The sequence below is a fragment of the Sprattus sprattus genome, assembly GCF_963457725.1.
Source record: "Sprattus sprattus genome assembly, chromosome: 10".
Taxonomy (NCBI): domain Eukaryota; kingdom Metazoa; phylum Chordata; class Actinopteri; order Clupeiformes; family Clupeidae; genus Sprattus; species Sprattus sprattus.
This window is the reverse complement of record NC_137908.1, coordinates 15,273,605-15,297,287: the sequence shown is the minus strand read 5'-3', so window position 1 is coordinate 15,297,287 and position 23,683 is coordinate 15,273,605. Positions and strand designations below refer to the sequence as shown.

General features: G+C 43.9%; 1 protein-coding gene across 2 annotated transcripts; it reads left to right on the top strand.

Moving 5' to 3' along the window:
- The first annotated feature begins 4,539 nt into the window (after nucleotides 1–4,539).
- On the top strand, nucleotides 4,540–22,226 carry slc41a1 (solute carrier family 41 member 1). Of its 2 annotated transcripts, none has more exons than XM_080845937.1 (11): nucleotides 4,540–4,712; nucleotides 5,752–6,836; nucleotides 10,817–10,924; nucleotides 14,418–14,489; nucleotides 15,125–15,269; nucleotides 15,551–15,697; nucleotides 16,940–17,087; nucleotides 17,392–17,471; nucleotides 17,705–17,842; nucleotides 18,108–18,256; nucleotides 18,553–22,226. In XM_080845937.1, exons 2-11 carry the CDS (start codon nucleotides 6,378–6,380, stop codon nucleotides 18,736–18,738), a joined length of 1,632 nt encoding a protein of 543 aa, XP_080702063.1. In that variant the 5' UTR covers nucleotides 4,540–4,712; nucleotides 5,752–6,377; the 3' UTR covers nucleotides 18,739–22,226. The 2 variants fall into 2 exon arrangements, with proteins under 2 accessions (XP_080702063.1, XP_080702062.1); XM_080845936.1 differs by having other exon boundaries at nucleotides 4,540–4,729.
- The last annotated feature ends 1,457 nt before the right edge of the window (nucleotides 22,227–23,683 follow it).

The following is a 23,683-nucleotide window of genomic DNA, read 5'->3' as shown; positions in this document are numbered from 1 at the left end:
TTTCAAGGACCAAAATGTGGTGAAATGTGTTGATTTGCACTTATTCTGCAGTAGTGGATGGGAACCACTTCTCTTCCCTTTCACTAACCTTTCCATTCACTCGCAAGGCCTCTCAGCATACCAGTTTCCATAGCAGTATAATTTTTTTATATTATGCCTAATGACCCATTAGTCAAGACAGAAGATAATGGGACCATTTTCTGCTCTGCCAGAAAGACAGAAATGTATTTAGTATGTTCATTTCAATAACAGAGAGGTCTTGAATTTACCCTGACTTGTTTCCAACGTATGATTCCTGATGGAAGGACACTTCTTGGGTTAGGAGCTGAACCAAACCATTACAACTGTGTGCCAAGCAATTTACTTTTATACACAGACACCTTGCTGAGCGTAATGTTAAAATGGAAGCAGAAATGGGATTGACTAAGAATAAGATTCAAAGGGTGACATTAGATTAGGGTTGCCACAAAGCAGAATTGCAAAGATGAATACACTTTAAGTGGCAGAGCCCTCTAGAAAAGAGAAAGAAAAAGATTGAACTGTAAGAACAAGGAAGTAATAGAACCAACAAAGAATCAGACTAAAACAGCCACTTCTAAATCACTAAAGTGAAAAAAGAAAATAATGAGCATAATGTTTTACTGATCCCATTTACTTTTCACTTCCACTCTCATCACTCAGGAGAATAATTCTCAAATCTACAGGTAAGATAGGCAATGTGAACAAGACAATGCATGACATTGTTTTTTCCATGGAAGGACGAAAATGTCATGATGCACCATGGCTCTATGTGCAAGGACACTGATTGATTCAAGTTTTTCATTCAATGTTACTCATAAACAAATTCGTTTAGAAATCATATGCTGCATCTTTGCATAAGTGTGACTGGAGTGCCCATAACTATTGCATTGCCTTGAGAAATATTTGGAAAATAACTTCATATTTCAACTGCAGACAAGTATATTTTGTTATGAACCTTTCCAAAAAAAGAGGGCAAGGACACATGTTGGGAACATGTGTATTTGTACAGTAAAATGCTGTATTCCGACATAGGTGCATAGCGTCTGTGTTTGCACAGGTAAAGTCCTCCATATCTGCTGAGAATAAATCAATGCTCTTGGGAAACTGACAGGGCAATGAAGGAATGCTAAATGTAAGAATTTAAAGGAACTATGAAACCTAAATTAAATTCCCCAGTTGTAACACAGATACTATGAATTACATCACTATATTTGTTGCTTTTTGTCATTTTTAATCAGTGATATTATGAGTTACAGCATACCAGCATGCTGGCCGTGAACTTGAAAGCAGGTTGACACATTATGTAATTGCAGTGTGCTATTCCTGTTAGCCAGCTAACATGTCACCAAATGTAAATACTCAGTGAACTTGATTCCTCAAGCAAAGTCCAAGGGGAGTTGAGAGGCTATGGAATATTGTTTTACAATGTACAGTGGTTAAGATGAACTTTTGGTACTTTAATGAAACATTGACTGGATTTGTCAGGTTAATTGGTGAGACTTGTTATCCATGAACGTGGTTTTGAGACCTCCATTGGGGAAATTTCCATGTGGCCTTTTCCTTTCCTTTTTCCTTCTCTCCATACCTACTGTATTGGCCTTTCTTCTTAAATTTTCTCATTGAGATTTTAGGATTTCATCAACTAAGTGAGATGGAATTTGAACTAGGTTATTGAGAATGTTTTGATGGAATCACACTCCGCAATGATGCATTTTATACAGATATAACAGTCAGCTGAAGTGAGGGTTTGAAAAAGAGGGGTCCTGAAGTTATGGTGGCTAAAATGGGCTTGTTCGGGCCTCTCTTTCCTTTCACCAGAGTGAGTTGAGGAGGTGCTAACCATTCATAGTGACTCAGGATCGGTTTTTAGTCCAAACCGAACATTCTTCAGAGAGAAAAGAGCTCCAGGGAAAGAACTGGCAGAGGCCGGCTTTGGGGTTGCCAAGGGGAGAGTGGATGTCTTGAAGCAGTTGTCATGGCGAGATTTGTTTGGTCTCCCATACGCACTACCCTGTGCCACCTCACTTCCTGTAGAAAATCATTAAAGTTGTACACTTCCTCTAGACAATGAACCACTGAGCAGCGGGTTTGTCATCAACAATTGGTTTAATCCTTGAGTAATTTTGACCTATCTTTTGATGAAATGATGATACTAAGAATTGTAACAGAAAAACTTTGTGAAATTGGCATGCATCTCCTGACAGACAAAAAAGTAGAAAGTTGGATTGGTTTACAGTTTCAAAGGGTCAACATTTTCCATCTCATCTTTCAGCTTTTTTTATTCTTGGATTAAATTACAACTATAACAAATCCCTATTGTTCGGTCTACATATGACCCAGTTCACTAAAGTGTCAAATGAGATTCTGCAGTCACCACTCGTTATGTGAGCTAACAAGCCAAGTAATGTTGCTATGAAATGTTAGCCCTGTAGGCCATGAACTAGCATGGTGTTGAAAATGCAGAGGTAACTGGGATGTGCTACCTGTTGACTGAGCACTTTAGGTTGCTTGAACCTCATTAACCTGTTTCATAATACTACTACTCTTGCTCAAATGCTGTAAACCTAATGTACCCACTGCTGCTAAAAATGGTTCTGGTCGCATAGAACCGTACATAATATTACCATGATAAATGTAACTCAAGACACTTATTTCAATCATCAAATCAATCATTACTGGAGGATTAAACACTATTTTCTTCCTTGTCATTTTCAACATTTTTGAAATGTGATAGAGCTGACACACTTGTAAATTCAGCTGACATATTAATGCTTTTACAGTAATGACTTTGTGCAAACACACCTTGTGGTCCAAAATATAATTCCTATGGATTTCACATAGAATTAGGATAGTGGTGTTGCATTTGATTGTAAATGTACTGGATCGGATATTCTGGGGTGGCAGCTTCAAAATCAGTACAGTGTGATTATGTTGGGCTGAATACAGTTCCATGGCTGCATTTTGACAATTGTGACCCTGTGTGAACATCAAATATAGATGACCTTGAGGTCCGCCTATAGTTGAGATGAATGTTCAATTTGCCTCTGATGTTTGAGTGAGGGATAAAAAGAAACCTTCGCTGGTAAACTTTTACCTTATGCCCATGCACGTGTCTCACTTTATATTTCTAGCGTTAATCCACCAAAGGCTTTCAGTCTTCCAGAAAAACTGATCGTAGACTAATCAAAGTTCCTTGTATCAGTTGTAAAGTAGTCGTGTTTCTGCATTCATGCGATTCATTATTTATACTCATTCACAAATAAATAATGTGGTATATAATTGATAGAAAGAACGTGTTCAGGAATTTATATTTCTGTACTGTTTATATAAATTGTTTATAAAACACAATTTCTGATTGACAGTCAAAAGGCGCTAATCATCATCAACACCACATGATCTCTATTCCGAACCATGGTGACAGGTGTACTCTGGTCTTTCCTAAAGATAATACAACAATCAGAATGGGTTCCAGTATTTTCTGACTATCACAGATCCGTTTTCCTATCACTTGACCATATAAAAAAGCTCATATACTTTATACAGAATTGCAGCAGCTGCTCATCTTTATATTGCTCCCGTCCTGCAGTCTCTCCAATGCACACTTGATGCACAATTAAAATTGTTGAGGGTGGTGGGTTTGTACATTTTTTATAGACAAGATATTCTCAAGAAGTCATGAATTGTTCCAAAAAGCCTCATTAGCTGAATAATAGGTTCACCTCCCAAGTATTGTGGCACACTTTGAACATACACACTGGCTTATAGTTCTATTTGGTTGAGTAGCACGAGACAAACTAATGCTGTTGTGTGGTATCTTAAGCCAGAGAAAAACCACCGTGGTGAAATTAACACTATCAAGGGACCTTGTTAGGGCTGGCTCATGCTCTGTTCTCCGGTGAATTCTAGTGGTCCCTGAGGCCTCTCTTCTAAATGTCTTTTCCAAACAATCCGCTCATGGTTCAAACCCATACTGCCTGATTTCTTGGCCCTCACACATGCAGACATGCAAGTAGGCTACAAAAAGCCTAAAGTCTTTACTGCAATTCTGTAATAGGCTGAAGTTACTCAACCCATTACTGTTAGCTAAGTGATTGGTAGCCAATAACATTTTTGTGATTTTTGATTTTTGATTTGAAAGAAATATTAAACCTTTGGATTTTGTTCTTTGAATTGCACATTTGTGTGTAGGTGTGTGTGTTCCATAACCCATTTCAATTGAATATTAATGTTTGGTTTTGTATATTACTAACTTCTAATTAAGAATTGATATCTATTGAGACTTTCACATATGATGACACTTGTGTCTGGGCAGAACAATACACTAAACTCCAAACAAGTCGTCTTGTAGACAGTCAGGTAAAGCGTGTGCGTAGTGGAGTTGTTGGTGGAACTAGCCTATTGCTTCTAATGAACTGCAGGGCGCGCGTCAGCTATGCCCCCGCCTAGCTCACTTCCTGCTCGCGCGAGTAATATAGATGCGCAAGACTCGCGGAATGTCAAATGGAACAATGTAACGGACCGGAGTGTGAGCCTTAACCGGGGGTTACTTATTAATCCATGTCCAGGCCATAGCCCTACTTAATGGTTGGAAAACGGCAATTCAAGCTCAGGAAACAAGCACAAACTGGGAAGGTTATGATTGGTCCGCATAAGGATTCTGACCCAGCAGTGCGTTCTTCATCTCCTCGAATGTAAGCAATTTCCTAAGGTAACGTTACTGGTGGTGAATGACTTCTTACATTCATCAAGCTACTCATTTAATGTTTTGTATTTCATTGATCAAATTGGTCTCTCTGCTGGATATTGCGTGTGCTCTGTCTTGAGCGAAATTTCAAACAAGCCGCATATCAGCTTGTTTGAAAATGCTGACAAATGTGCAATGAAATCTATAAAGTAGTCAGTGTCCGGGATCCTTGCTAGTCAACAAAAACAGATTTGTTGACAGACTTTTGTTTTTAATTAATTAACTAAATTGTCAACCAAAAGCAGGAAGGTATTTGTAAATTACTCGGTGATGCTGAATGTGACATTAATGTGGTTACTGCATCAGTCTTTGAAGAATGCCTTACTAAGTACAACTTGATGTGCATTTCTTTTAGAAACTTACAGTTGTTACGGGTTTTACTGAACTAACAATTTGCACAGCAAATTTACGTCGCTCACTGCTTAGTATATGATCTGACTACCAAGTAGGGGGATTGTTGCACTGTGGAGGTAATGAGCAAATTGACGCTGAAGCGTATCCTTTGCGGATGTCCTTACAATTATGTAGAAAATCACTGCGGATGTTTCCTATTTCTGGGGGGGGGGGGGGGGGGGGGGGGGGGTATATATATTTATAGTCATAGGAAGCTGGTATGGTATAATGTGCAATGTATAGATATGTCTGGCAAGAGTGCTCTACACATTCACCAATCAGCCAGAAGAGCTGTGGGCGAGTCCACATGACAACTTTTGTTTTTGTTTTACATAGCCTACACCATTCATAGCCCAAACGTTGTATCCAACATATATTAAATAAACCACAGTAATTGTTTTGTGTGACAACTGGAAATAACGTAGCCATCAGATGGCTGTAGTTTTGAATGCAGTCTTTTCATAGGCCTACCTGCTGCGTGACATGGATTTAATGCTTATCTTTCTGGAAAGGCTTTTGATAAGCCTTTTTCCAACACATTGCTTGATCAGGTGGATTCATGTTCGTTACCTTTTTGTGATAACTTTTTGCAGGTGACGTGGAACAACTCGACCCTATCATACGCAGTAACTCTACCCTGACTTCCCCGGACCCTTAAATACACCTCCAAAAACTTATTTGCCACGTGGTGTAAGGTGAGAAGCTCCCAACCCGTGACAACTGTCGAGGACTGGTGAGAACAGGACGAGTGAAATCGTCCCGTGCAAGAAAGAACTGAACAAGACATTCGGTACGAAAACTTCAGACATGAACATAAATTCAGCGTGTTGACGTTCTGACAACCAGATGCTATCCTAGTCAACAGCAGTCTAGTTTGTTTTTGGTTCGCTACGGACAATATTTACTTCTGTTTTCGCTCATTAAAGTGATGCAGATTTGTTTTACTCACTTGAACTAGAAACAAGCTTGTTGAATGGGGAATATCATTTGTATGCTACCTAAGTACAGGCAAGATCTTTCACGAGCCTGGAGCACGGGGATGCACCTGCCTTTCTTATCCGACCTCTAAAAGCGCTGCGCCACTCCGGATCTGACAGAGCCGTCAGTTTACCTCTCTTTGATGGGATAAGTAAACGTATGACAAGTCAAACCCGAGTCCGAAAAGAGTAACTCGCTCCCGGACTTTTCCTTTCTCATTAGAATATCACCAACATTCCGCATGGTTCTTTGGTCGAAAGAACAAGACAAACTGTCCGAAATGTCCGCCGGTGCGATAGAGACGAAGAAGGAGGCGGTGGCACCGGCATATCACCAGTCGAACGGGTCGGTGCACCCGGTCATCCTGTCGGAAAGCACCCAGGAGGGGCAGCAGGAGGCAGGGGAGTACGAGCTCACCGAGGTGACCTCCTTCACGGACCGGGGCGACCAGGAGAGCGACCGGTCAGAGATGGTGGTCATTGACTCTAGGGCTAACGCCAAGGGGCAGCGGGAGGAAGACGCACTCCTGGAGAACGCCAGCCAAAGCAACGAGAGTGACGACACCAATACGGACCAAAGCCCGGTGCCACCACCGCTGCTCAAAGAGACATCCTTTTCCATTGGACTTCAGGTCGTCTTCCCATTCCTGCTGGCCGGGTTTGGAACAGTGGCGGCGGGCATGGTGTTGGACAGGGTGCAGGTTAGTGTCAAAAACTACTCTTTTAGCAATGACATCAAAGAGACAGGTGGCCGGTGGGATAGGTGTGCCACATGCTATGGACAACTTTAAATGATCACAACATTTTGTTGACTGATTAAATTAATTCTTTCTTACACAAGGTAGTTACTTTTCACAGTCACTTAGCTCAAACCAATTTGTGTGGAAGACTTCACAAAAATGACTGATGATGATGATGATGATGCTCCCATCTCTTTCAACAATATGGAAAGCAACTCTTTCCTGATCTTTGTGATAATGGTATGGACAGGTTTTCTTTATTGCAATGTGTCTGGTGGGTATGGGTTGATGTGTCTCCTTCATGGTAAACTGATCTGAACTGGTACTAATTTGAAGATGGTCAAATACTGGAAGCCTGTCAAGGTGTTTACATAACACTTCATCCTAAACATGCTAGCAGCACTAAATGTGGACCTAATATAGGGCATGAGACTAGCTTGAACTCACATTGTAGCTTGACCATTTGAGCCACATCCTTAGCCTAGTCTAGATGATGGTCCTCTAAAGGTAAAGCTAACCTAGTAAACTGATACACACTATCCAGGAACTGAATCAAAGCATAGTGAAGGCCCGTCGCTTTTGAAACTTAAGACTGATGAGATTTGGCTGTTTTTAAGGGTGTCCCTGGGAATGGTGCCATGCACACACACACACACACACACACACACACACACACACACACACACACACACACACACACACACACACACACACACACATATGGACACACAGACGGACACATAGGGCTATCTGCCTCCTTGCAAAGTGAACTCGCTCAGTGACAAACAGTCTCAGAGCTGTGAGGGCTGTGGAGAAAAGTATTTTGGAAAGTTGTAATTACTGTCTGGCTCGCTGCTTTCCTGTTGACTATACTGTTGTCTGTACAGTATATGTGTGTGTGTGTTTGTGCTGTCTGTCTGTTTAAAAATAACGACCACAGCCTGGGTGACAGGTCGTATATATTTTTTAAGGTCAGTCTTCGATGAAGATAAAGTCTGAGGTGTCTGGTTGCTGGGAAACATGGACTTTTCAGGGTGGCAAACTGGCAAGACCTGATCCACACAGTTACAATTTGTTTTCACGAGAGTGGGGAAACAATTAACTGGACACTTCAGTGGAAAGGTTAACTATGATGCTTAAAGAAAACAACTTCGCTGTGCTTGTAAAGTTCCCAGTCAGAACCCCTTTCATCGTGTAAGCTGCTTTAGCTGCTTTAGATTAGACGGCTCTATGAACTATTCCACACCCTACCACAGTAATCTCCCTCATCTTCTCACTACATCCCTTTGGAACTTTTGATCAGTTCTAGTAGGTGTACATTATCACAGAGAGGTCTCCTAGATTATCACAGCCTAAAGATTGTTACCAGTTTTGTCTCCCTCTCCTTTCCCTGTCTTTGTGTAATATATTTTTCTGTTTCAGCCTCTCTTTCTTTTTCTCTCGTACTATCTCTCTGTCTGCTTATCTCTCTGCCTGTTCTTTCCAGAAGCTCTCAATGCTTCCAGTAAAGCCAAATTTAAGTTAACTTGAAATTGCACATGTATTGCCCTGAGTGCTTAGTGTTGTGTTCTTTAAGTTAATTGGTCTAGAAGGCTAGAGTGGTTTCTGGCCCAGGGAAAGGAAATGCTGGGTGTGTTTGTGTGTGTGAATGAATGCAGCTGACGTAAGCCACATTCATAGAATGTAGTACCAGTTATGCAGGTGACACAGGGTTATGCATGCATGAAAAATCAAAGGTTCCACCCATTTTTATCTCATGGCAGGCCAGGTGCATCATTTGAATCTCAAAAACTACTGTTGTTTGCTCTCTCTTATAACCTGAGACATCTTTTTGGAGTTTTATCAGCAAACAAAAAGGACATAGGAAGAAAGAATGGAGTTTGTATGTGCGATGCTGGAAAAAAAGAAAACTAATTTTGCTTGCCACCCGACTCTTGCCTCTCCTACTCCTCCCACAGGAAGCCATCTTGGGTCTACCACATCCAGGCTGTTGTTACAGGAAACATGCGTGGGTCACTGCAGGAAGACGTACTCCTAACTGTCTGTCTGGCCTAATGGATCCCCCACACTCACGGACACAGTTAGAAACTAAGAGTAAAGCATTATTACTTTTAGTTTAAGTTAAATGTGTGCATCTGTGAACTAGCCTGAACCAGGGTGGTGTGTATGAACTACCTTTATCAGGATATATTATAGTATAGTGAATCGAATCACATAGAGACTATATAGCTTCACCCACAATATTAGTTTTAGTCTTTCCGGCATGCCCTGTGGTCTTTGCCATGCCATGAGTTCACAGTGACCATTGGGGTGTTATGACTGATAGTGGACGTCTACTACAGGAGAGGGGAGTGGTTTGTGTTGGTTGGTTGTTGGTTGGTTGTGCTGTGACCATATAAGATGTGCCTCAGGGACTTGGGGGTTGAAGTGTACCCGCAAGCATTACACAACTGTGCAACCAGAGACCCCCCCATCAGCATGCCAGCCCCGCGGCTGCCAGGGGGCGGGTTCGTGGAAATGAGGAGTCGGAGGCATTGGCTAAATGAAGGCACAGCTCCATGGAAACGACATCATATATCTGCACGGAAGGGCTGTGTGTGTGATTGTGTGTGTGTGTGTGTGTGCGGATGTGTATGTGTGTGAATGTGGTGGTGGGGTTGGATGTGGGTGTTGAATGTGCAGAAGTTGCTTTTGACTTGGATTGTGACTGGGGGGTAGAGTGGTGTGTGGGGGGTGGGGTGGGGGGGGGGGGTTGTTGCTTGGGTTGCTTTAGACCCTGGAAACTAAAGACTTTGTGGACAAGTGCCAAGCTGGATGACTGCCCAGTGCATTTTGGTTGGTAGCCACTGTCCTGAAAAAAAAAGTTTTAAAAACATGAAAGGCTAAAGAATGCTGTTGAAACATGGTACCACCGAAGTCAACACCATTCAGACACCCTCACTTAGATCACTTGCTAGCACTGGCTGTTTTCGGTAGACTTTATGGAGTATTTCTCTCTGAGGTTAGGCTATCCTCCTCAGCTCTTCATTAAATACACACCTTCAACCGGCCGGAATTGATTTACACAGGCTGGTGTCAGCACTGGAACTGCTGTGTGGCACTGGCACAAGCTTTAAAGAGAAGCACTTTTTACTCTTCATCAATTTCTCCCCCTTTATCTCTCTCTCTCTCTCTCTCTAGCTCCATCTATCTATCTATCTATCTATCTATCTATCTATCTATCTATCTATCTATCTATCTATCTATCTATCTATCTTTCTATCTATCTATCTCTCTCCCTCCATGACCCTAATGGTAAATATTAGCATTATTACTGTATATATCAATGTAAAGTCCTAGGCTTTTATTTTTTACAGCAGGCTCAAAATCAATACATGAGCAGTTGATATGAGTGACCATTTTGTAGCACAGCTAGACACAAAGTAATGAGTCTGTTGTTTTTGTGGCCAAAGCAAAGCTGTTGTTAGTCCACAGTAACTGCTAAAGCGCTTTATGTCTGGCTTAGCTCGTGTTAGTTTCTTTCTTTATTAAGCTCTTCGTTAAGCAGGTCATTAAGAAATGATTTCCAATATTATTCACCCAGCCTGGCTGGATCTGGCTTAATGTGACTCATGAATGGAGAGAGGTCAGAGAGGTTGTCAGGCACAGGACGTCCAAGGCTCTGTTCAGCAGGGGCTTTTAAGAACTGTGGCCCCAGCTGAGGTCAGCTCATGTTACAGCGCTGAGCCGATATCAAGAGACAGACACTGCTGAAGGTCAGAACCCTTCTGTATCCCAGTGGTGCCTCATTCTATCACGAAAGAACAAACAGAACACTGATCCCTTTGCCTGTTCTCCTCTAACTCCAGATAACACAGTTTGAGCTGAAATGTTAACTACACTAACCCTTGTCCCTGCTCTCTCTATCTCTCTCTCTCGCTCTCTCTCTCTCTCCCCCCCAGCATTGGCAGGTGTTCACTGAGGTGAGCGAGGTGTTCATCCTGGTGCCAGCACTCCTCGGGCTTAAGGGCAACCTTGAGATGACCCTCGCCTCCAGGCTCTCCACAGCGGTGAGTAAACATGCTCAGCTGCAGGAAGATGTCTGTTTACCAACACTCCTTCACCAACACCAACACCACACCAAGGAGAAACCACTATCATAGTCCCTAAAAACAAATGTATACCTTCCCCTTGGGCTGTGAGTCGCTCTGCATAAAGGTGTCGTCCAAATAAATGTATGTAATGTAGACACACCATTAAACCACCATGTCCACAACAGTGTTTTGCCCTCCCTCACGGCAAATAACTCTCCAAGCACTCCACAAACAAACATATTGACATTGTTTGAGGTGATGGTTCACTAATCTTATCAGCTGTGTGCTCACTGTTCTGACCTGAACTAGTTGTAGTAAATGACTAAACTGCTTCTCCTAAATTCTTCTAAATTCCTACATGTGTATTGTCTTGAGCTGCATGTCACAGCATATGGTTCATCATGACTTCATCATACTTGAGTTATGGCATGAGTCCTTGATCTATCGCCTTGCACTAATTCAGTGTTCGACATTGGTTTTGAGATCCGTTGATTTAAAATCAAATTAAGGTGGCTTAAAATCTCAAGAAATGGTAAACAATGGGATTGACTACTTATTTTCCACAGCCAGAACCTCTTTGCTTGCCATCCCTTGTAAATCAACTCTGGCTTGTAGAGCAAATATTTTTCCGACTGTAGCTAATTATCAGCAGATTAGGACCACTGGAAGGTCCAAGCGCTCTCATTATGAGAAAAGCTCGTCCACTGCTCCGGGTGAATTAAGTTCACCAGACAACTCTTTCCTTGCGTCCACGCTGTTTCCTCAGAGAAGCGATACTCTCCCCAGTAAGTCAGTACTGATGTTTTTCAATACTTTTTCAAGAAGTTTGCCAGCATTCATTTAGGGGTACTTTCATCTTTACTAGATGTACCATTTGGAAGTTAAAGTACAATGGGGCACTTCAACCATGCACTCTTATGTTGGAATACTACAATACCACTAAGGACACTGCAGAGACAAAACAATTCACAGACTATTTACCTTACAAAGACATTCCCATAATAGACTGTCTCAAAATCCAGATGATATTTTTAGAGCCTTGGAGACACCAGCATTTACAGCAGCAAGCCATGCAATGCAGAATCAGGGCTTATGGGTGTTGCAGCTTGGCCATTTTTGTTTCTTTGTCTTTCTTGATGCACACTGTAAATCTATGTCATAAACTCCTCAAAGTAAGCTCAGGAAATCAGTGCAATGGCTCTGGCATCTGCCATTTGCATGTCTTTAGAATCCCACTGGACTTCTCTCGCTCCACGCTGCTGAGCTCCATGCCTGGAATCATGTGTTATTTATGAGGCTGCCCAAAGCACTGAGCCCTTATGATAATGCTGCCATGCTCGGCTAATTGACTTCCAATAAGGCAAAAGCCTACTGTCTGCCCTTCTCTACTCCCTGAAGCCTTTTATCTGACATGCAGTTTGCTGCCTCAGAGACCTCCGTGACCCAGCCCAGGCTTCAGGCAAGGCCCACTTTGGCAGCCGCAGAAGAGAGTGAGTGAGAGAGCAGAAGAGAGACAGAGAGAGAGAGAGAGAGAGAGAGAGAGCATAAGAGAGACAGAGAGAGAGAGAGAGAGAGAGTGAGTGAGAGAGCATAAGAGAGACAGAGAGAGAGAGAGAGAGAGAGAGAGCTGGACTAGCCTTATCAGTGTGGGTTTGTGTAATCTACATACTACCACCACCCACAGCCAGCACCAGCAGCCCTCCCCTCCCTCCTGTGTGCGTAATGATGATACACACTCTGCTCTTATCTCCCACGCCTGCCCTCTCACTGCGGCCCAGGGCAGGCCGCTCTACCCTCATGACTGCTCCGTCGGTTTCTGTGCTGCTGCCTTTGGAACTGTATACTCCACCTCCCTGTAATCAGAGAAACCGTCGGCCCTGGCAGAGCAAACTGACTCCAGACCAGCTGGTAAATTGAGTGCTGCATCTGTTACTGTGCTCGCTGCCAGAAAGGACTGGACTGACAGGATCACCGTAGAGAGGCCAAGGCTGCTGGCACCTACCTAAAAACAACCCCCCCCCCCCCCCCACACACACACACACACACACTCATACACCCCACATACACCCTCGCTTGCTGTCTTTTCTTTCTGGCTACAAATACAAATACACACGCACACACACACACACACATACACACACACACACACACACAAACGAACACACTCTCAGTTACACATGCACATGATCCAAATATTTTTGCCTATACACACTGAAGGACAAAGATACTGCAGAGCATTGCAGGTATTGCTAGCTCACCTTCAGACTTGGGAAGGAGCCATTTTAGAAACTGCCACGTTATGCATAAGCACATCTAGCAGTGCAGTAAGGGATTTGGGGATTTACTTTCACACAAATTTAGCACCCACTTTTACAGTTCCAGTCTTTGTCATGGAATGAAACCACGAGTAGTAGGTCTCACAGCAAAACCTCTTGTCCTTGGCAATGCTAGCGTCATCGCTAGCACTCCAATTGTGCAGCAGAAGCTTCTGTAAAGGCAGTGTGGGTCTCAGGACTGAATGGCTAGCGACAGCAGCAACTCCGTGCAGCCTGGCACAGTGTCAGCTCTGGCCTTAGATGTATTCTCATGGCGTACCACAGCAATTGTGCTGCCTCTACCATTCACACCAGCAGCCTGTCTCCACCTACTCACCGTTTGAGAGAGCCTCTCTCTGCACAGTGGCTTTGCCTTAGCCACACACACAAATATACTAACCGTCTTCCACAAAGTCTCTCCCTGTCTGTGGTCTGTGCCTCTTGCTTATTCTCTCTCTTTCTCTCTGTCTCTCTGTTACTCTGTCTGTCTTTCTTTCTCTCAATCTTACACACACACTCACTTTCACACACATTTCTTGGCCTTTTCTATCAATAATTTAATTTCAGAAAGTCAAAATGACTGATTGGTTTAAAAAAAAAAAAAAAAGCTTTTTTTGTCATTGTTGTTTGGACATTGTGATCCAGACCTTTTTCTCCTCTGGGCAGAGGGGAGCTTTGGGATGGGACTGTTCAGGTATGCTGCCCTGTCCCCCCACCCCATGCCACCCCACCCCCCAGACAGCACAGAAGCCTCCTCTGTCAGGCCTGAGCCTCTCCACTCGACAGCAGCGTCTGTTCTGAGAGATGAGATGAGTGCCGTGGCGAGGGCGGGGGGGACATGTGTGTCCACCGGATCAAACAAGCCTTTGTTCCCAACACTGACCAGGGTTTTGTTCCGGCTGATCCTTGGGCCCAAAGGCGCCAGCAAAACACTAAATATTCAGATTTTGCTGAGAGAAAAAGAAATGGCAAAGACAATTCAGCTCCCGGGGTGACCAAGTGGACTGTATATACCATAACATTAGTAAAAACAGCAGAAAAACATCCCTGATATTCATTGCATACTTCCTACTAAAAGAACTAAAGCTATTCACAAGGCTATAATGGTTAGCCTTGTAAATAGACTCACTTCCTGTTCGTGTCTGTCTCTCCAGGCTAATATTGGCCAGATGGACACGGCTAAGGACAAGTGGAAGATGATCGTTGGAAACCTAGCCCTCATTCAGGTACGGTACACTCATAAAGTTAAGATTCTATTTCTGTTGCAATAGATCCAGTGAGGTCATTGAGGACATGTTTTCAAAGTCATGTGTTTGCATTTTTCCGTATCATACAATTCTGATTTTGTTATATAATGTTGTTATGTAACATCTGCAGGAGCTCCTGTTCTTGGAAGCATCCCCCTCAAAATTCAATAGTCCAGCTGCAGAGCAAACATAAGGTGTCCCTTTCTCGAACTAACCCGACATATGCTCTGGGTCACAGACTTTGGGCTTGGTTCAGCTGGGTTGGAGGAAAGTAGAAGTAATCAGTTGCTTTTGGCTGTTCCATGGTGTCAGTTTGAGCTCCATATTGACTCGGTTTTTAAGATCACTAAATCAGGGCTTTGGCACAGCCTATAATCAGGTGTAGCTCTTCCATTTAGTTTGAAAGGAGAATACCACCATTTGTATGACATGACATGACTTTTTTTTAATAAAATCTTTTTTGTTACTTTCTGAGCCATGCAAGCACAGTAGGAATGAATGGCACTCCTTGTTCAGAGCATCTAAAAGCTTCTGAACACCACACTGCATTACCCATAAGGACTCTGTACGGACAGGTCAGTCACTTTTGTTTGTTTGTTTGTTTGCACTCCCAGGTCCAGGCCACCGTGGTGGGCTTCCTGGCCTCCATTGCGGCCGTGATCTTTGGCTGGATCCCAGAGGGCAAGTTTAAGCTGGGTCACGCCGTGCTCCTGTGTGCCAGCAGTGTTGCCACGGCCTTCATCGCCTCACTGTTGTTGGGTGAGGAGCCACGCGAACATACACGTGTGCACACTGCACTCTCTTTCTCTCTTTGATCACACGTACACGGACATGTGCAACCTAGCCCTCTCCATACACGCATATGTGTAGCCTAGCCCTCTCCATACACGCACATGTGTAACCTATCCATCTCCATACACGCACATGTGTAACCTAGCCCTCTCCATACATAAAGTTTGGTAATCAGACTCTTGGCATGTGCTCAAAGCTACAAATATGCTTAGTAATCGGGACTGTTTACCCTATCCCCCTGTCCGCAGGCCTCATCATGATTGGCGTGATCATCGGCTCCAGGAAAGTGGGCATCAACCCCGACAACGTGGCCACGCCCATCGCTGCCAGCTTGGGTGACCTAATCACACTGGCGTTGTTAGCAGGCATCAGCACAGGGCTCTACAAGGAACTGGGTAAATACTTGGTTGGCTATGTTTGTATGGTATTACAGGACCATATTACCCATTACTAATTAACTGTCCATCGGTATAGTAGGCTGTTGTGCTGAGTAATGCATTTCTTATTCTGTTTTACTTCTGTTGTAGTGATAACACTGATTTAGTATATTACCAGTTGTTGTTGTTCAGTGATGTATTGCTATTCACACATTGACTGTGTCAGCTGTTGGAATAAGGAAGTGATCTTGTGTGCCAACAGCTTTGTCAGCCTAGAAAGTCGGGAGGGGGGGGGGCAGCAGCAACGCTTACAGCATCACTTTTATATGATACACTTTTAGTCCACCGAGTGGTAATGCTGATACACAGAGATTCTCCCCTAGCTTCTGACTATTCTGCATATTTTCAAACGTCTGCTTTTCCCAGGTGCTTCAGCGGCCATCTGGCTGTCTGCATCCCACAACTCTGCAGCATCTCACAATAGTAATAAACCAGTCACAGTATACACAGCATAGCCAGTGAGTTTGTGGCAGTTAAATGAAGGCATAAATGTTCCTGCATCATGAATCAGCCTGAATCAGCCTCCCTGAAGGCCACCTCTGGGGATGAATACAGACATTCATCCTGTGTGGCACTGAGAAACGTCAGACTCAAAGGAGACCAGTTATGATTAAGATGTTTACACTCAATTGATGTGCGGAGCCATGATTTGTGTGTTCTTAAGCGTGGGAGTCAGTGTGGAGGCTGCAGACTGCCAGACACTGGTGAGACAGTCCCTCACGTGGGGGCACTGCAGTGGCTCTGAGACCGCGCCGACATGGGGGCTATTGTTAGGTGAGCGATAGCGCCTAGAAACCCCAACTTGGTCTGCCGGGGCGAGTGCAATCACTGGCACACTGCAGTGAGTCACTCACATAGTGAGTGTTTATGGTAAACAATAATGACCAGTTTCTGTTTTCTCCGTCCTGCTGAAGTCACATTCCATGGCCCAATGTAAGCGCGTTTGGGGTTTACGTGTTTATGCGAGGTGAACCAAAAGAGATCTTCCAGAATGCCCCCGCGACTGTTTGGGATGGTTGTGGCCTGACACAGTGTATTACACGCTTCACTCTGCCTCAGCCACAACCATGGTTACAAAACCAGATGCGTTGTGATGCTTTAGTGACCCACTGACCTCGAAAGTGGCGTTCCACTTTATCCACTGAGGTTTCTGTCTTCCTCTCTGACACCCTGATTTCCGTCATCTCGCTCCCTCTGCAGACAACAATGACTACGCCAACCCGCTGGTGTGTGCCTTCTTTGTGGCTCTCACTCCCATCTGGGTGCTGATCGCCCGCCGGATCCCATCTACCAAAGAGGTGCTGTACTCGGGGTGGGAGCCGGTCATCATCGCCATGGCAATTAGCAGGTGGGCATCAACAACACCTGTCCAACTCTCTTTGTCTATCAATGCTCACTCTGCTCCCTTTCAGTATAAGTATAAGGACATTTACATGTATTCATCTGGCAGACATTTGAAACCAAAGTGACTAACAATAGTCAGTTGTTATTATTAGTTCTTACACAGCATGATCAGCTTAATCATATATGTCACTTAATCTTAGTCACATATGTGACTCTTGCCTTCTAACTCTTGATGATTTGTTTATATTGCTTTACAACCACGCAACACAACCCAGTCTTGACTCCTCTCCGGTCTGTTTCTCCTGCAGTGTTGGGGGGCTCATCCTGGATAAAACGGTGTCCGACCCAAACTTTGCCGGCATGGCTGTCTTCACCCCCGTCATCAATGGTGAGAGAGGAGTCTCTCTGACTTAATCCTGTCTACACAAGGAGGAATTGTTGAATTTGCTATATATGGCAAAACCCCATGGACCATATGAGTTACAGTACGAGAAGATGCTATAATGTCACCAGCACCACTCTCCCACATGTTAGACTAGTCCATTTGTTACAAAGATGTTAAGATGTCAGACTGATCTTTTCTCCCCTCCTCACTCTCCCTACTCTCTCTCCCCGTGGCAGGCGTGGGAGGAAACCTGGTGGCGGTGCAGGCCAGCCGCATCTCCACCTACCTGCACATGAATGGGCTACCCATGGGAGAGACCGACCCTAATGAACCAAACAAATGCCCCACGCCCTGCACTACTTTCTTTGGGTCAAGTGAGTCACTGCAACACTGCACTGTTATTGTCTGTGAAAGCTAGACTTACCTTGAAAAGAAGAGAGAACAAAAGGAATGGTGAAAAACCTGGGCTTGCCTCTGGCAGCCTCTTGCCTCTGGCAGGCAAACCCTTGAATACATGGCAGGCATTTTGCCCCAAGCACATAAATATGTGTGATACAAATTCATGACAACCAAGGTTCTGTCACTGTCCCAGACCAACTCATGAATTACGTGCTTTTATGTTCTCTGCTTTCCTCTCAGGTCTAAACTCTCGTTCGGCCCGAGTGCTCTTCCTGTTAGTGGCTCCAGGACACCTTGTCTTCCTCTACACCATCAACACCATGCAGGGTGGACACACCACCCTCACCCCCATATTCATTGGATGCTATATGGCTGCAGCTCTCCTGCAGGTAAGGCCACACCTGAATCACACACCTGAATCACACTCTGTGATAACGTCTCAGATTAGTTTCACTATCTCACACTGAAAAGAAGGCAGCTTTACTGCATGGAGAAAGCATTCATATCAGTATCACTGAATGACGATTCTTACAGTGCTAAATGTAACTGTAAATCTGACATCCAAAGGACCCTCCAGAACCCTTTGCAGAGAATACGTCCTCAAAGGATTTGAAGCAGATCCTGCAGGTATTCTTGCAATTCCCAAATCAGTGCATGGGAGATCAAGATTCTCTTTCTCTCCCAGGTGTCACTCCTGCTTTACCTGGCAAACTGGATGGTACAGTGGATGTGGGGGAGAGGGATGGACCCCGATAACTTCTCCATTCCGTACTTGACGGCGCTGGGGGACCTGCTGGGGACCGGCCTTCTGGCCCTCTGCTTCCACGTCCTGTGGCTGATCGGGGATCGGGACACAGATGTGGGCGACTGAAGCCCTTGGGCTCTCACCTGCACGTCCGACCTTTCCTCCCCACCGGTGTGCCAGTCAGTGCATTACTCTACGCCGTAAAAAAAACAAAACAAAAAAAGAAATGATATGCCTGTATGTTGATATTGTTATAAGTTGTTGCTGACTCGAGGGTCCTCATTATTTTTCAATGGGGCAACTCCTCCTCTCTTCTAGTGTAAAAGAAATGATAAAGTTACACTACAAGTTTTAGCAAAAAATGCAAACATAGAATGCAAATCACCAAGTGCTACATGTGCTGAGATGTAAATGAGTATTTAATTAAAAACTAAAAGAATGTTTTAGTGAAGGAAGTACAGGCTTCAGTTCCCACTGTCAATCCTCCCGACTGAACGCAAAAAAACAAACAAACAATGGACGTTTTTTGGACCAGAATTAAGTGACCTGAACACGCTTAGACGACCTCTCTTTTGTCAGAGGTGTATGTTTGTGCTTCTCTGTAATCTTAATCCCCACTTTAGCCTTAGCCACCCCTTGCCAAGCCTGGTGGCTCTCTCGTGAGACGGAAGAGTTTCGCACTGACCCTGGTCACAAAGGTCGCTCACTGTAAAGGTCAGAGAGTCCTGCCTGTAGGCCGTCACAACCACCTCAGACCCACCCGCCCTCTCAGTCTTAAGGGACTCCATTGTTCCCTCTTAAATCCTGTTGGACCGGAGCTCGTGAATACCTTTTTTTTTTCTCTGTTTACTCACCACATTTAAAGTTAAAATGTGCATAGAACTGGGCGGCTGCTCCTTAGATGTGCATGCATGAATACTGTCCTCTGATTGGTTAGAGGGAGCTCACTGTGCGGACTGTTGTTGCACGCACTGTGTGCAGTACTTTTCAGTTTTTCCAGTGCCGCTTGTAATGATTTATAATATAGCTAGATAATGGAATCAGAAGGACAGTTGTAAGGTTGTGTTTTTGACATGACTGTAAAAATGAAGGTGGCATTACTTGCTCCTAATTACACACACTGTAACACACTTCAGATGAAATGGTCGTGAGCGATGAGAGAATGGCCAAAGGCAGAGAATAAATCAGGGTTAGGGTTAGGGTTTAATCTCCCTTTAATCTCCTAGAAACTGTCAAACTGCATTCTAAAAGGAAAAAACTACCAGCAACACTAATGTATATTTGCTTTTATGACAACACATAGTGGAGAACTTTTCTCAAAGATGATTTTTAAAGTAGAAGCTAACTAAGATTATGCTGACTGGCTATAAGGGCTACTTGTAGGGTGTCTGCTCTCTGACACACCAAGGAAAATGCCCTGGCAATATGTCTGCGGGACAAAGCCGTCAGGCTGAAGACCATGGGATCACTGCTAAAGATGCCCCCTCTGGGGTTCTCAGGCTACCACAATACCCACTGCAGTTAGAAGCTAATTTAGGGCATGGCTCAAACAGAACATTTATAGAGGCTACATTAAGGCATGGCTGAAATAGAAAACTTGAAGTGAATGGCCTTCTTTTTAACAGTATGTCTTGAATGGATCTGATTTTCTTTACCTCGGTACATGAACCCAGGAAGGAGAAAAATCAATAAACCAACAACAAAACGTTCAACTATAGCAACCCATAGCACTCACCAATGCACTCTGTAGCAGCAGCTGCTGATAATGCAAATATATGCAACTAAACTCTAGTTGCAGTTAAACGCAACTGACCACTAACCATTGTAACGCCTGGTATTGTCCTTAAAATGAGCCCTTAAGTCTTATTATATGTGCAGCAGTAACGACACTGCTGTTTTTAAATGTAATTTATCTTGTCCATGATGAAAGGAGGCTCATCTATTTTATGTAAGCCTGTGGGGTCCACCTGTCTATGCTGTGCAGGGAACATTAATTGCATTGTTTGATGACATTTTCTTTTTTTTGTCCAAGTACTTTTACCTGGCATACCATTCTTCAGAATTACATTACACAGCATATTTTTTTTCCCTTGTGTATGTTCCGTTACTTTCACCAATTTCTTGAATTGTTTATTCTACGCTGATCAGACGCCAGTGAGCATGTCTTACTGTGGCAACCTGAGGTGAGATCACTGCTGTGCTAAACGTACTGTAATTCTATGGCCACAGGAGGGCACTGTTGGCATCTCAAAGTACAGCTCTGAGGATGGCCACCAGGTCGCATGCACAAACTTGTGCTTCATCACATCCGGAGTCTGTGTTTGTCTCTGTTCCTTGGTGTAACTCACCTGTTGCCATGACACCACTGCCTGGCTGCGAACACTCACCTGTTGTCATGGCGCGGCTGTCTTGCTGTGAATAATTCTTCAGGGTGTGGGCCGCTTTGTTTTATTTATTTTTTAGATGTATACAAAGCGAAGTTGTATATAATATATATATTTATTCTATAAATAAGTTGTCTATTTTTCATTTTATTTTGTCTGTCTCTCAGATCATGTTTGTTTCGTATTGGGCCAGTAGACATGCCTTGTTTGCCCCCTTTAAGAAAACATGGCAAACCTAACAAACATATCAGACATGTGGTGCCTAATATCTGACAGAAACCTCACATTTGCGCTCTCCACTGCGCTGACTGTAGAACTATGCCTTAACAAAATCACCGGCAAGGTTTTAAACAAGAAAAAAGTAGTTTTTAAGAGCTTTTATCAATTTGTTTTTATCTTTTTTTAATTCTGTGAATTGATTTTTATGTTGTAATGATTACATTTTACTTGTGGTAAGACACAACAGTGCACAAAAGCAACCGACTGCTGTGTTACTGTCTGTATGGGGTGGTGGTGTATTAGTATGTGGCCCTAAACACAGAAACAGACTGCTGTGTTACTGCCTGTATGGGGATGGTGGTGTGTTAGTATGTGGCCCTGAAGACAGAAAAAGACTGCTGTGTTAATGTCTGTATAGGGGGGTGGTGTGTATGTACGTGGCCCTGAACACAGAAACAGACTGCTGTGTTACTGTCTGTATGGGGTGGTGGTGTGTTAGTATGTGGCCCGGAACGCAGGACAGGCAATCAGTTAAACCAAACCATGTTACCTGTCTCCCACTCAACTTTAATCAATCTTTAAAGAAAGAGAACACACAACACAGATCTCAATGGAAATTCCCTTTATTAGAAAACCCTTGTTAAATTTGTCATTTTACATGAAAAAGACAACAATAACAAACGTCACATCCTCCCTTCCCTTGTTCCCTTGTAAGCAGAGGGGTTCAACCCAAGCCAGCTCACCCAGCTGTCCCCTGTAACAGTGTTACTACTTCAAGTCTTGGGCTGTCTGAGGGTAGGGTAAAGGTGTCTGTCAGATCATATACTGGGCCTGGGCTCTGGATTGAACTATAGGATGGGTTGAGGGCTCAACACAATGCCACCATATTGCTGTCTGCACCAGCACCACTACCATCCTTCAGTCTCTCCTCTGCTGTTATGGGGATTCAACAGTGGTACTTGTAAATTTGCTGGAATAAAAAAATAAAGAAAATCTATTATTTCGTATCAATCTGGTGTTGAAGTGTTTTCATGGGTTAATGTTTCACAAGAAAGGTCATGTTTCCTTAATCTGAAGCCTTTGTTTGTGCATTTGTTTGAGTGTGTCTGTGTGTGTGTGCATGTTTGTATGTGTGTGTGTGTGTGTGTGTGTGTGTGTGTGTGTGTGTGTGTGTGTGTGTGTGTGTGTGTGTGTGTGTGTGTGTGTGAATGTGTGCGTGTGTGTTTGGGTGTGGGTGTGTGTATCTTAGTCTTAGTCTCTTGCTGATCAGCCTTCTTCAGTAATGTCCTTTCTATCAGATGAATATTGATCCCTAACAGTCCCAGTGTTACCTTTCCTTCCATCACTAGACACTCACACACAGACTGGACAAGAGGCACATCTTACTGTAAATCAGAGTGCAGCTGATCAGCATTTCACTGACATTATTCCCCACGGCAACCAGTCAACAGAGGGACAATAAGGAGCTCAAAGATAAGGACCCACCTGAACTGCTCTTAGAGTGGGAGGATGAGACCATGAGGTAGGAAGGAAGGAACCTATTAGGTCATTGCCGGTAAAAGAGGGGAGGGGGGGAGAGAGAGAGGGAGAGATGAAGAGAAAGGGGGAAAGCGTGACGGGGACTCGGCAGCCCAGAGCTGACGTCCTGGTTGGCATGGTGAGCCCAAGCGAAGAACAGAGATTGCGTTATGCGTGGGCGGCCGAGTGCAGACAGGGCGGCTATTGTGCGCAGCCAGATGTGTGTACGGTGCCCCGGCCCAGCTGACCGATAACAAAAGGCTGATGCAACGTTAGTGGGTACAGCAGAGAGAGCTCCATCTCACAGCCCCAGTATCACATGGAGTATCAGTCCCCTGGTGCACTGTGTTCTCCAATGATGAGGAATGATTAGTTCCCACAGCCATGCCTACAGCTGTGTGCGTAGATGCAGGGCAGAGCAGGTTGGCCTTGGCCCCCTCCGCAGTCACAGGAAACGGAGAAGACACGCTGACGACAGCTGGACAGCGCTTGGAAAAAATTAATAAATGTTTCTGCTGCATAGATTGTGGTTCAAGGACATGGGACTGACGTGCATCTGAACATGATACCCTTTTTACACACATGACTCATCTGATGAGACTCACGAGGTTGCGCTCTGCTTTGGCAGGTCTCGGCCTTCTGCTTGTATAACTCTAATTAGTTTGCTAATTAAGTTAGCTTATCCATGGACCTAGGATAGGCAGTTAACTTACAGAAATAGGCTGCACTTTTTCATGTGTAATAGACCAAGATGTTAGTTTCTCAGTGTGATGACACAACTCAATGTAAGCAAGAGAGAAAGGTATTTATTTACCACTGGAAAACATTGTGGTTCTTAGCACTTGATTTGTACACAATAAATTAAATATACAATATCTTATTAATGTTAATTAACATAGATTTGACACACACATGTGTAAAACCTCTCTAACAGACCACACGTCTGTAAG

What these genes read in the sequence shown, in the direction of transcription:
- slc41a1 (XM_080845937.1), top strand. Translation starts at nt 6,378, where the DNA reads ATGGTTCTTTGGTCGAAAGAACAAGACAAACTGTCCGAAATGTCCGCC. An exon ending in CATCGCCTCACTGTTGTTGG is followed by an intron (nt 15,270 to 15,550) that starts GTGAGGAGCCAC and finishes CCCTGTCCGCAG; the next exon opens with GCCTCATCATGATTGGCGTG. An exon ending in ATCGCCATGGCAATTAGCAG is followed by an intron (nt 17,088 to 17,391) that starts GTGGGCATCAAC and finishes TTTCTCCTGCAG; the next exon opens with TGTTGGGGGGCTCATCCTGG.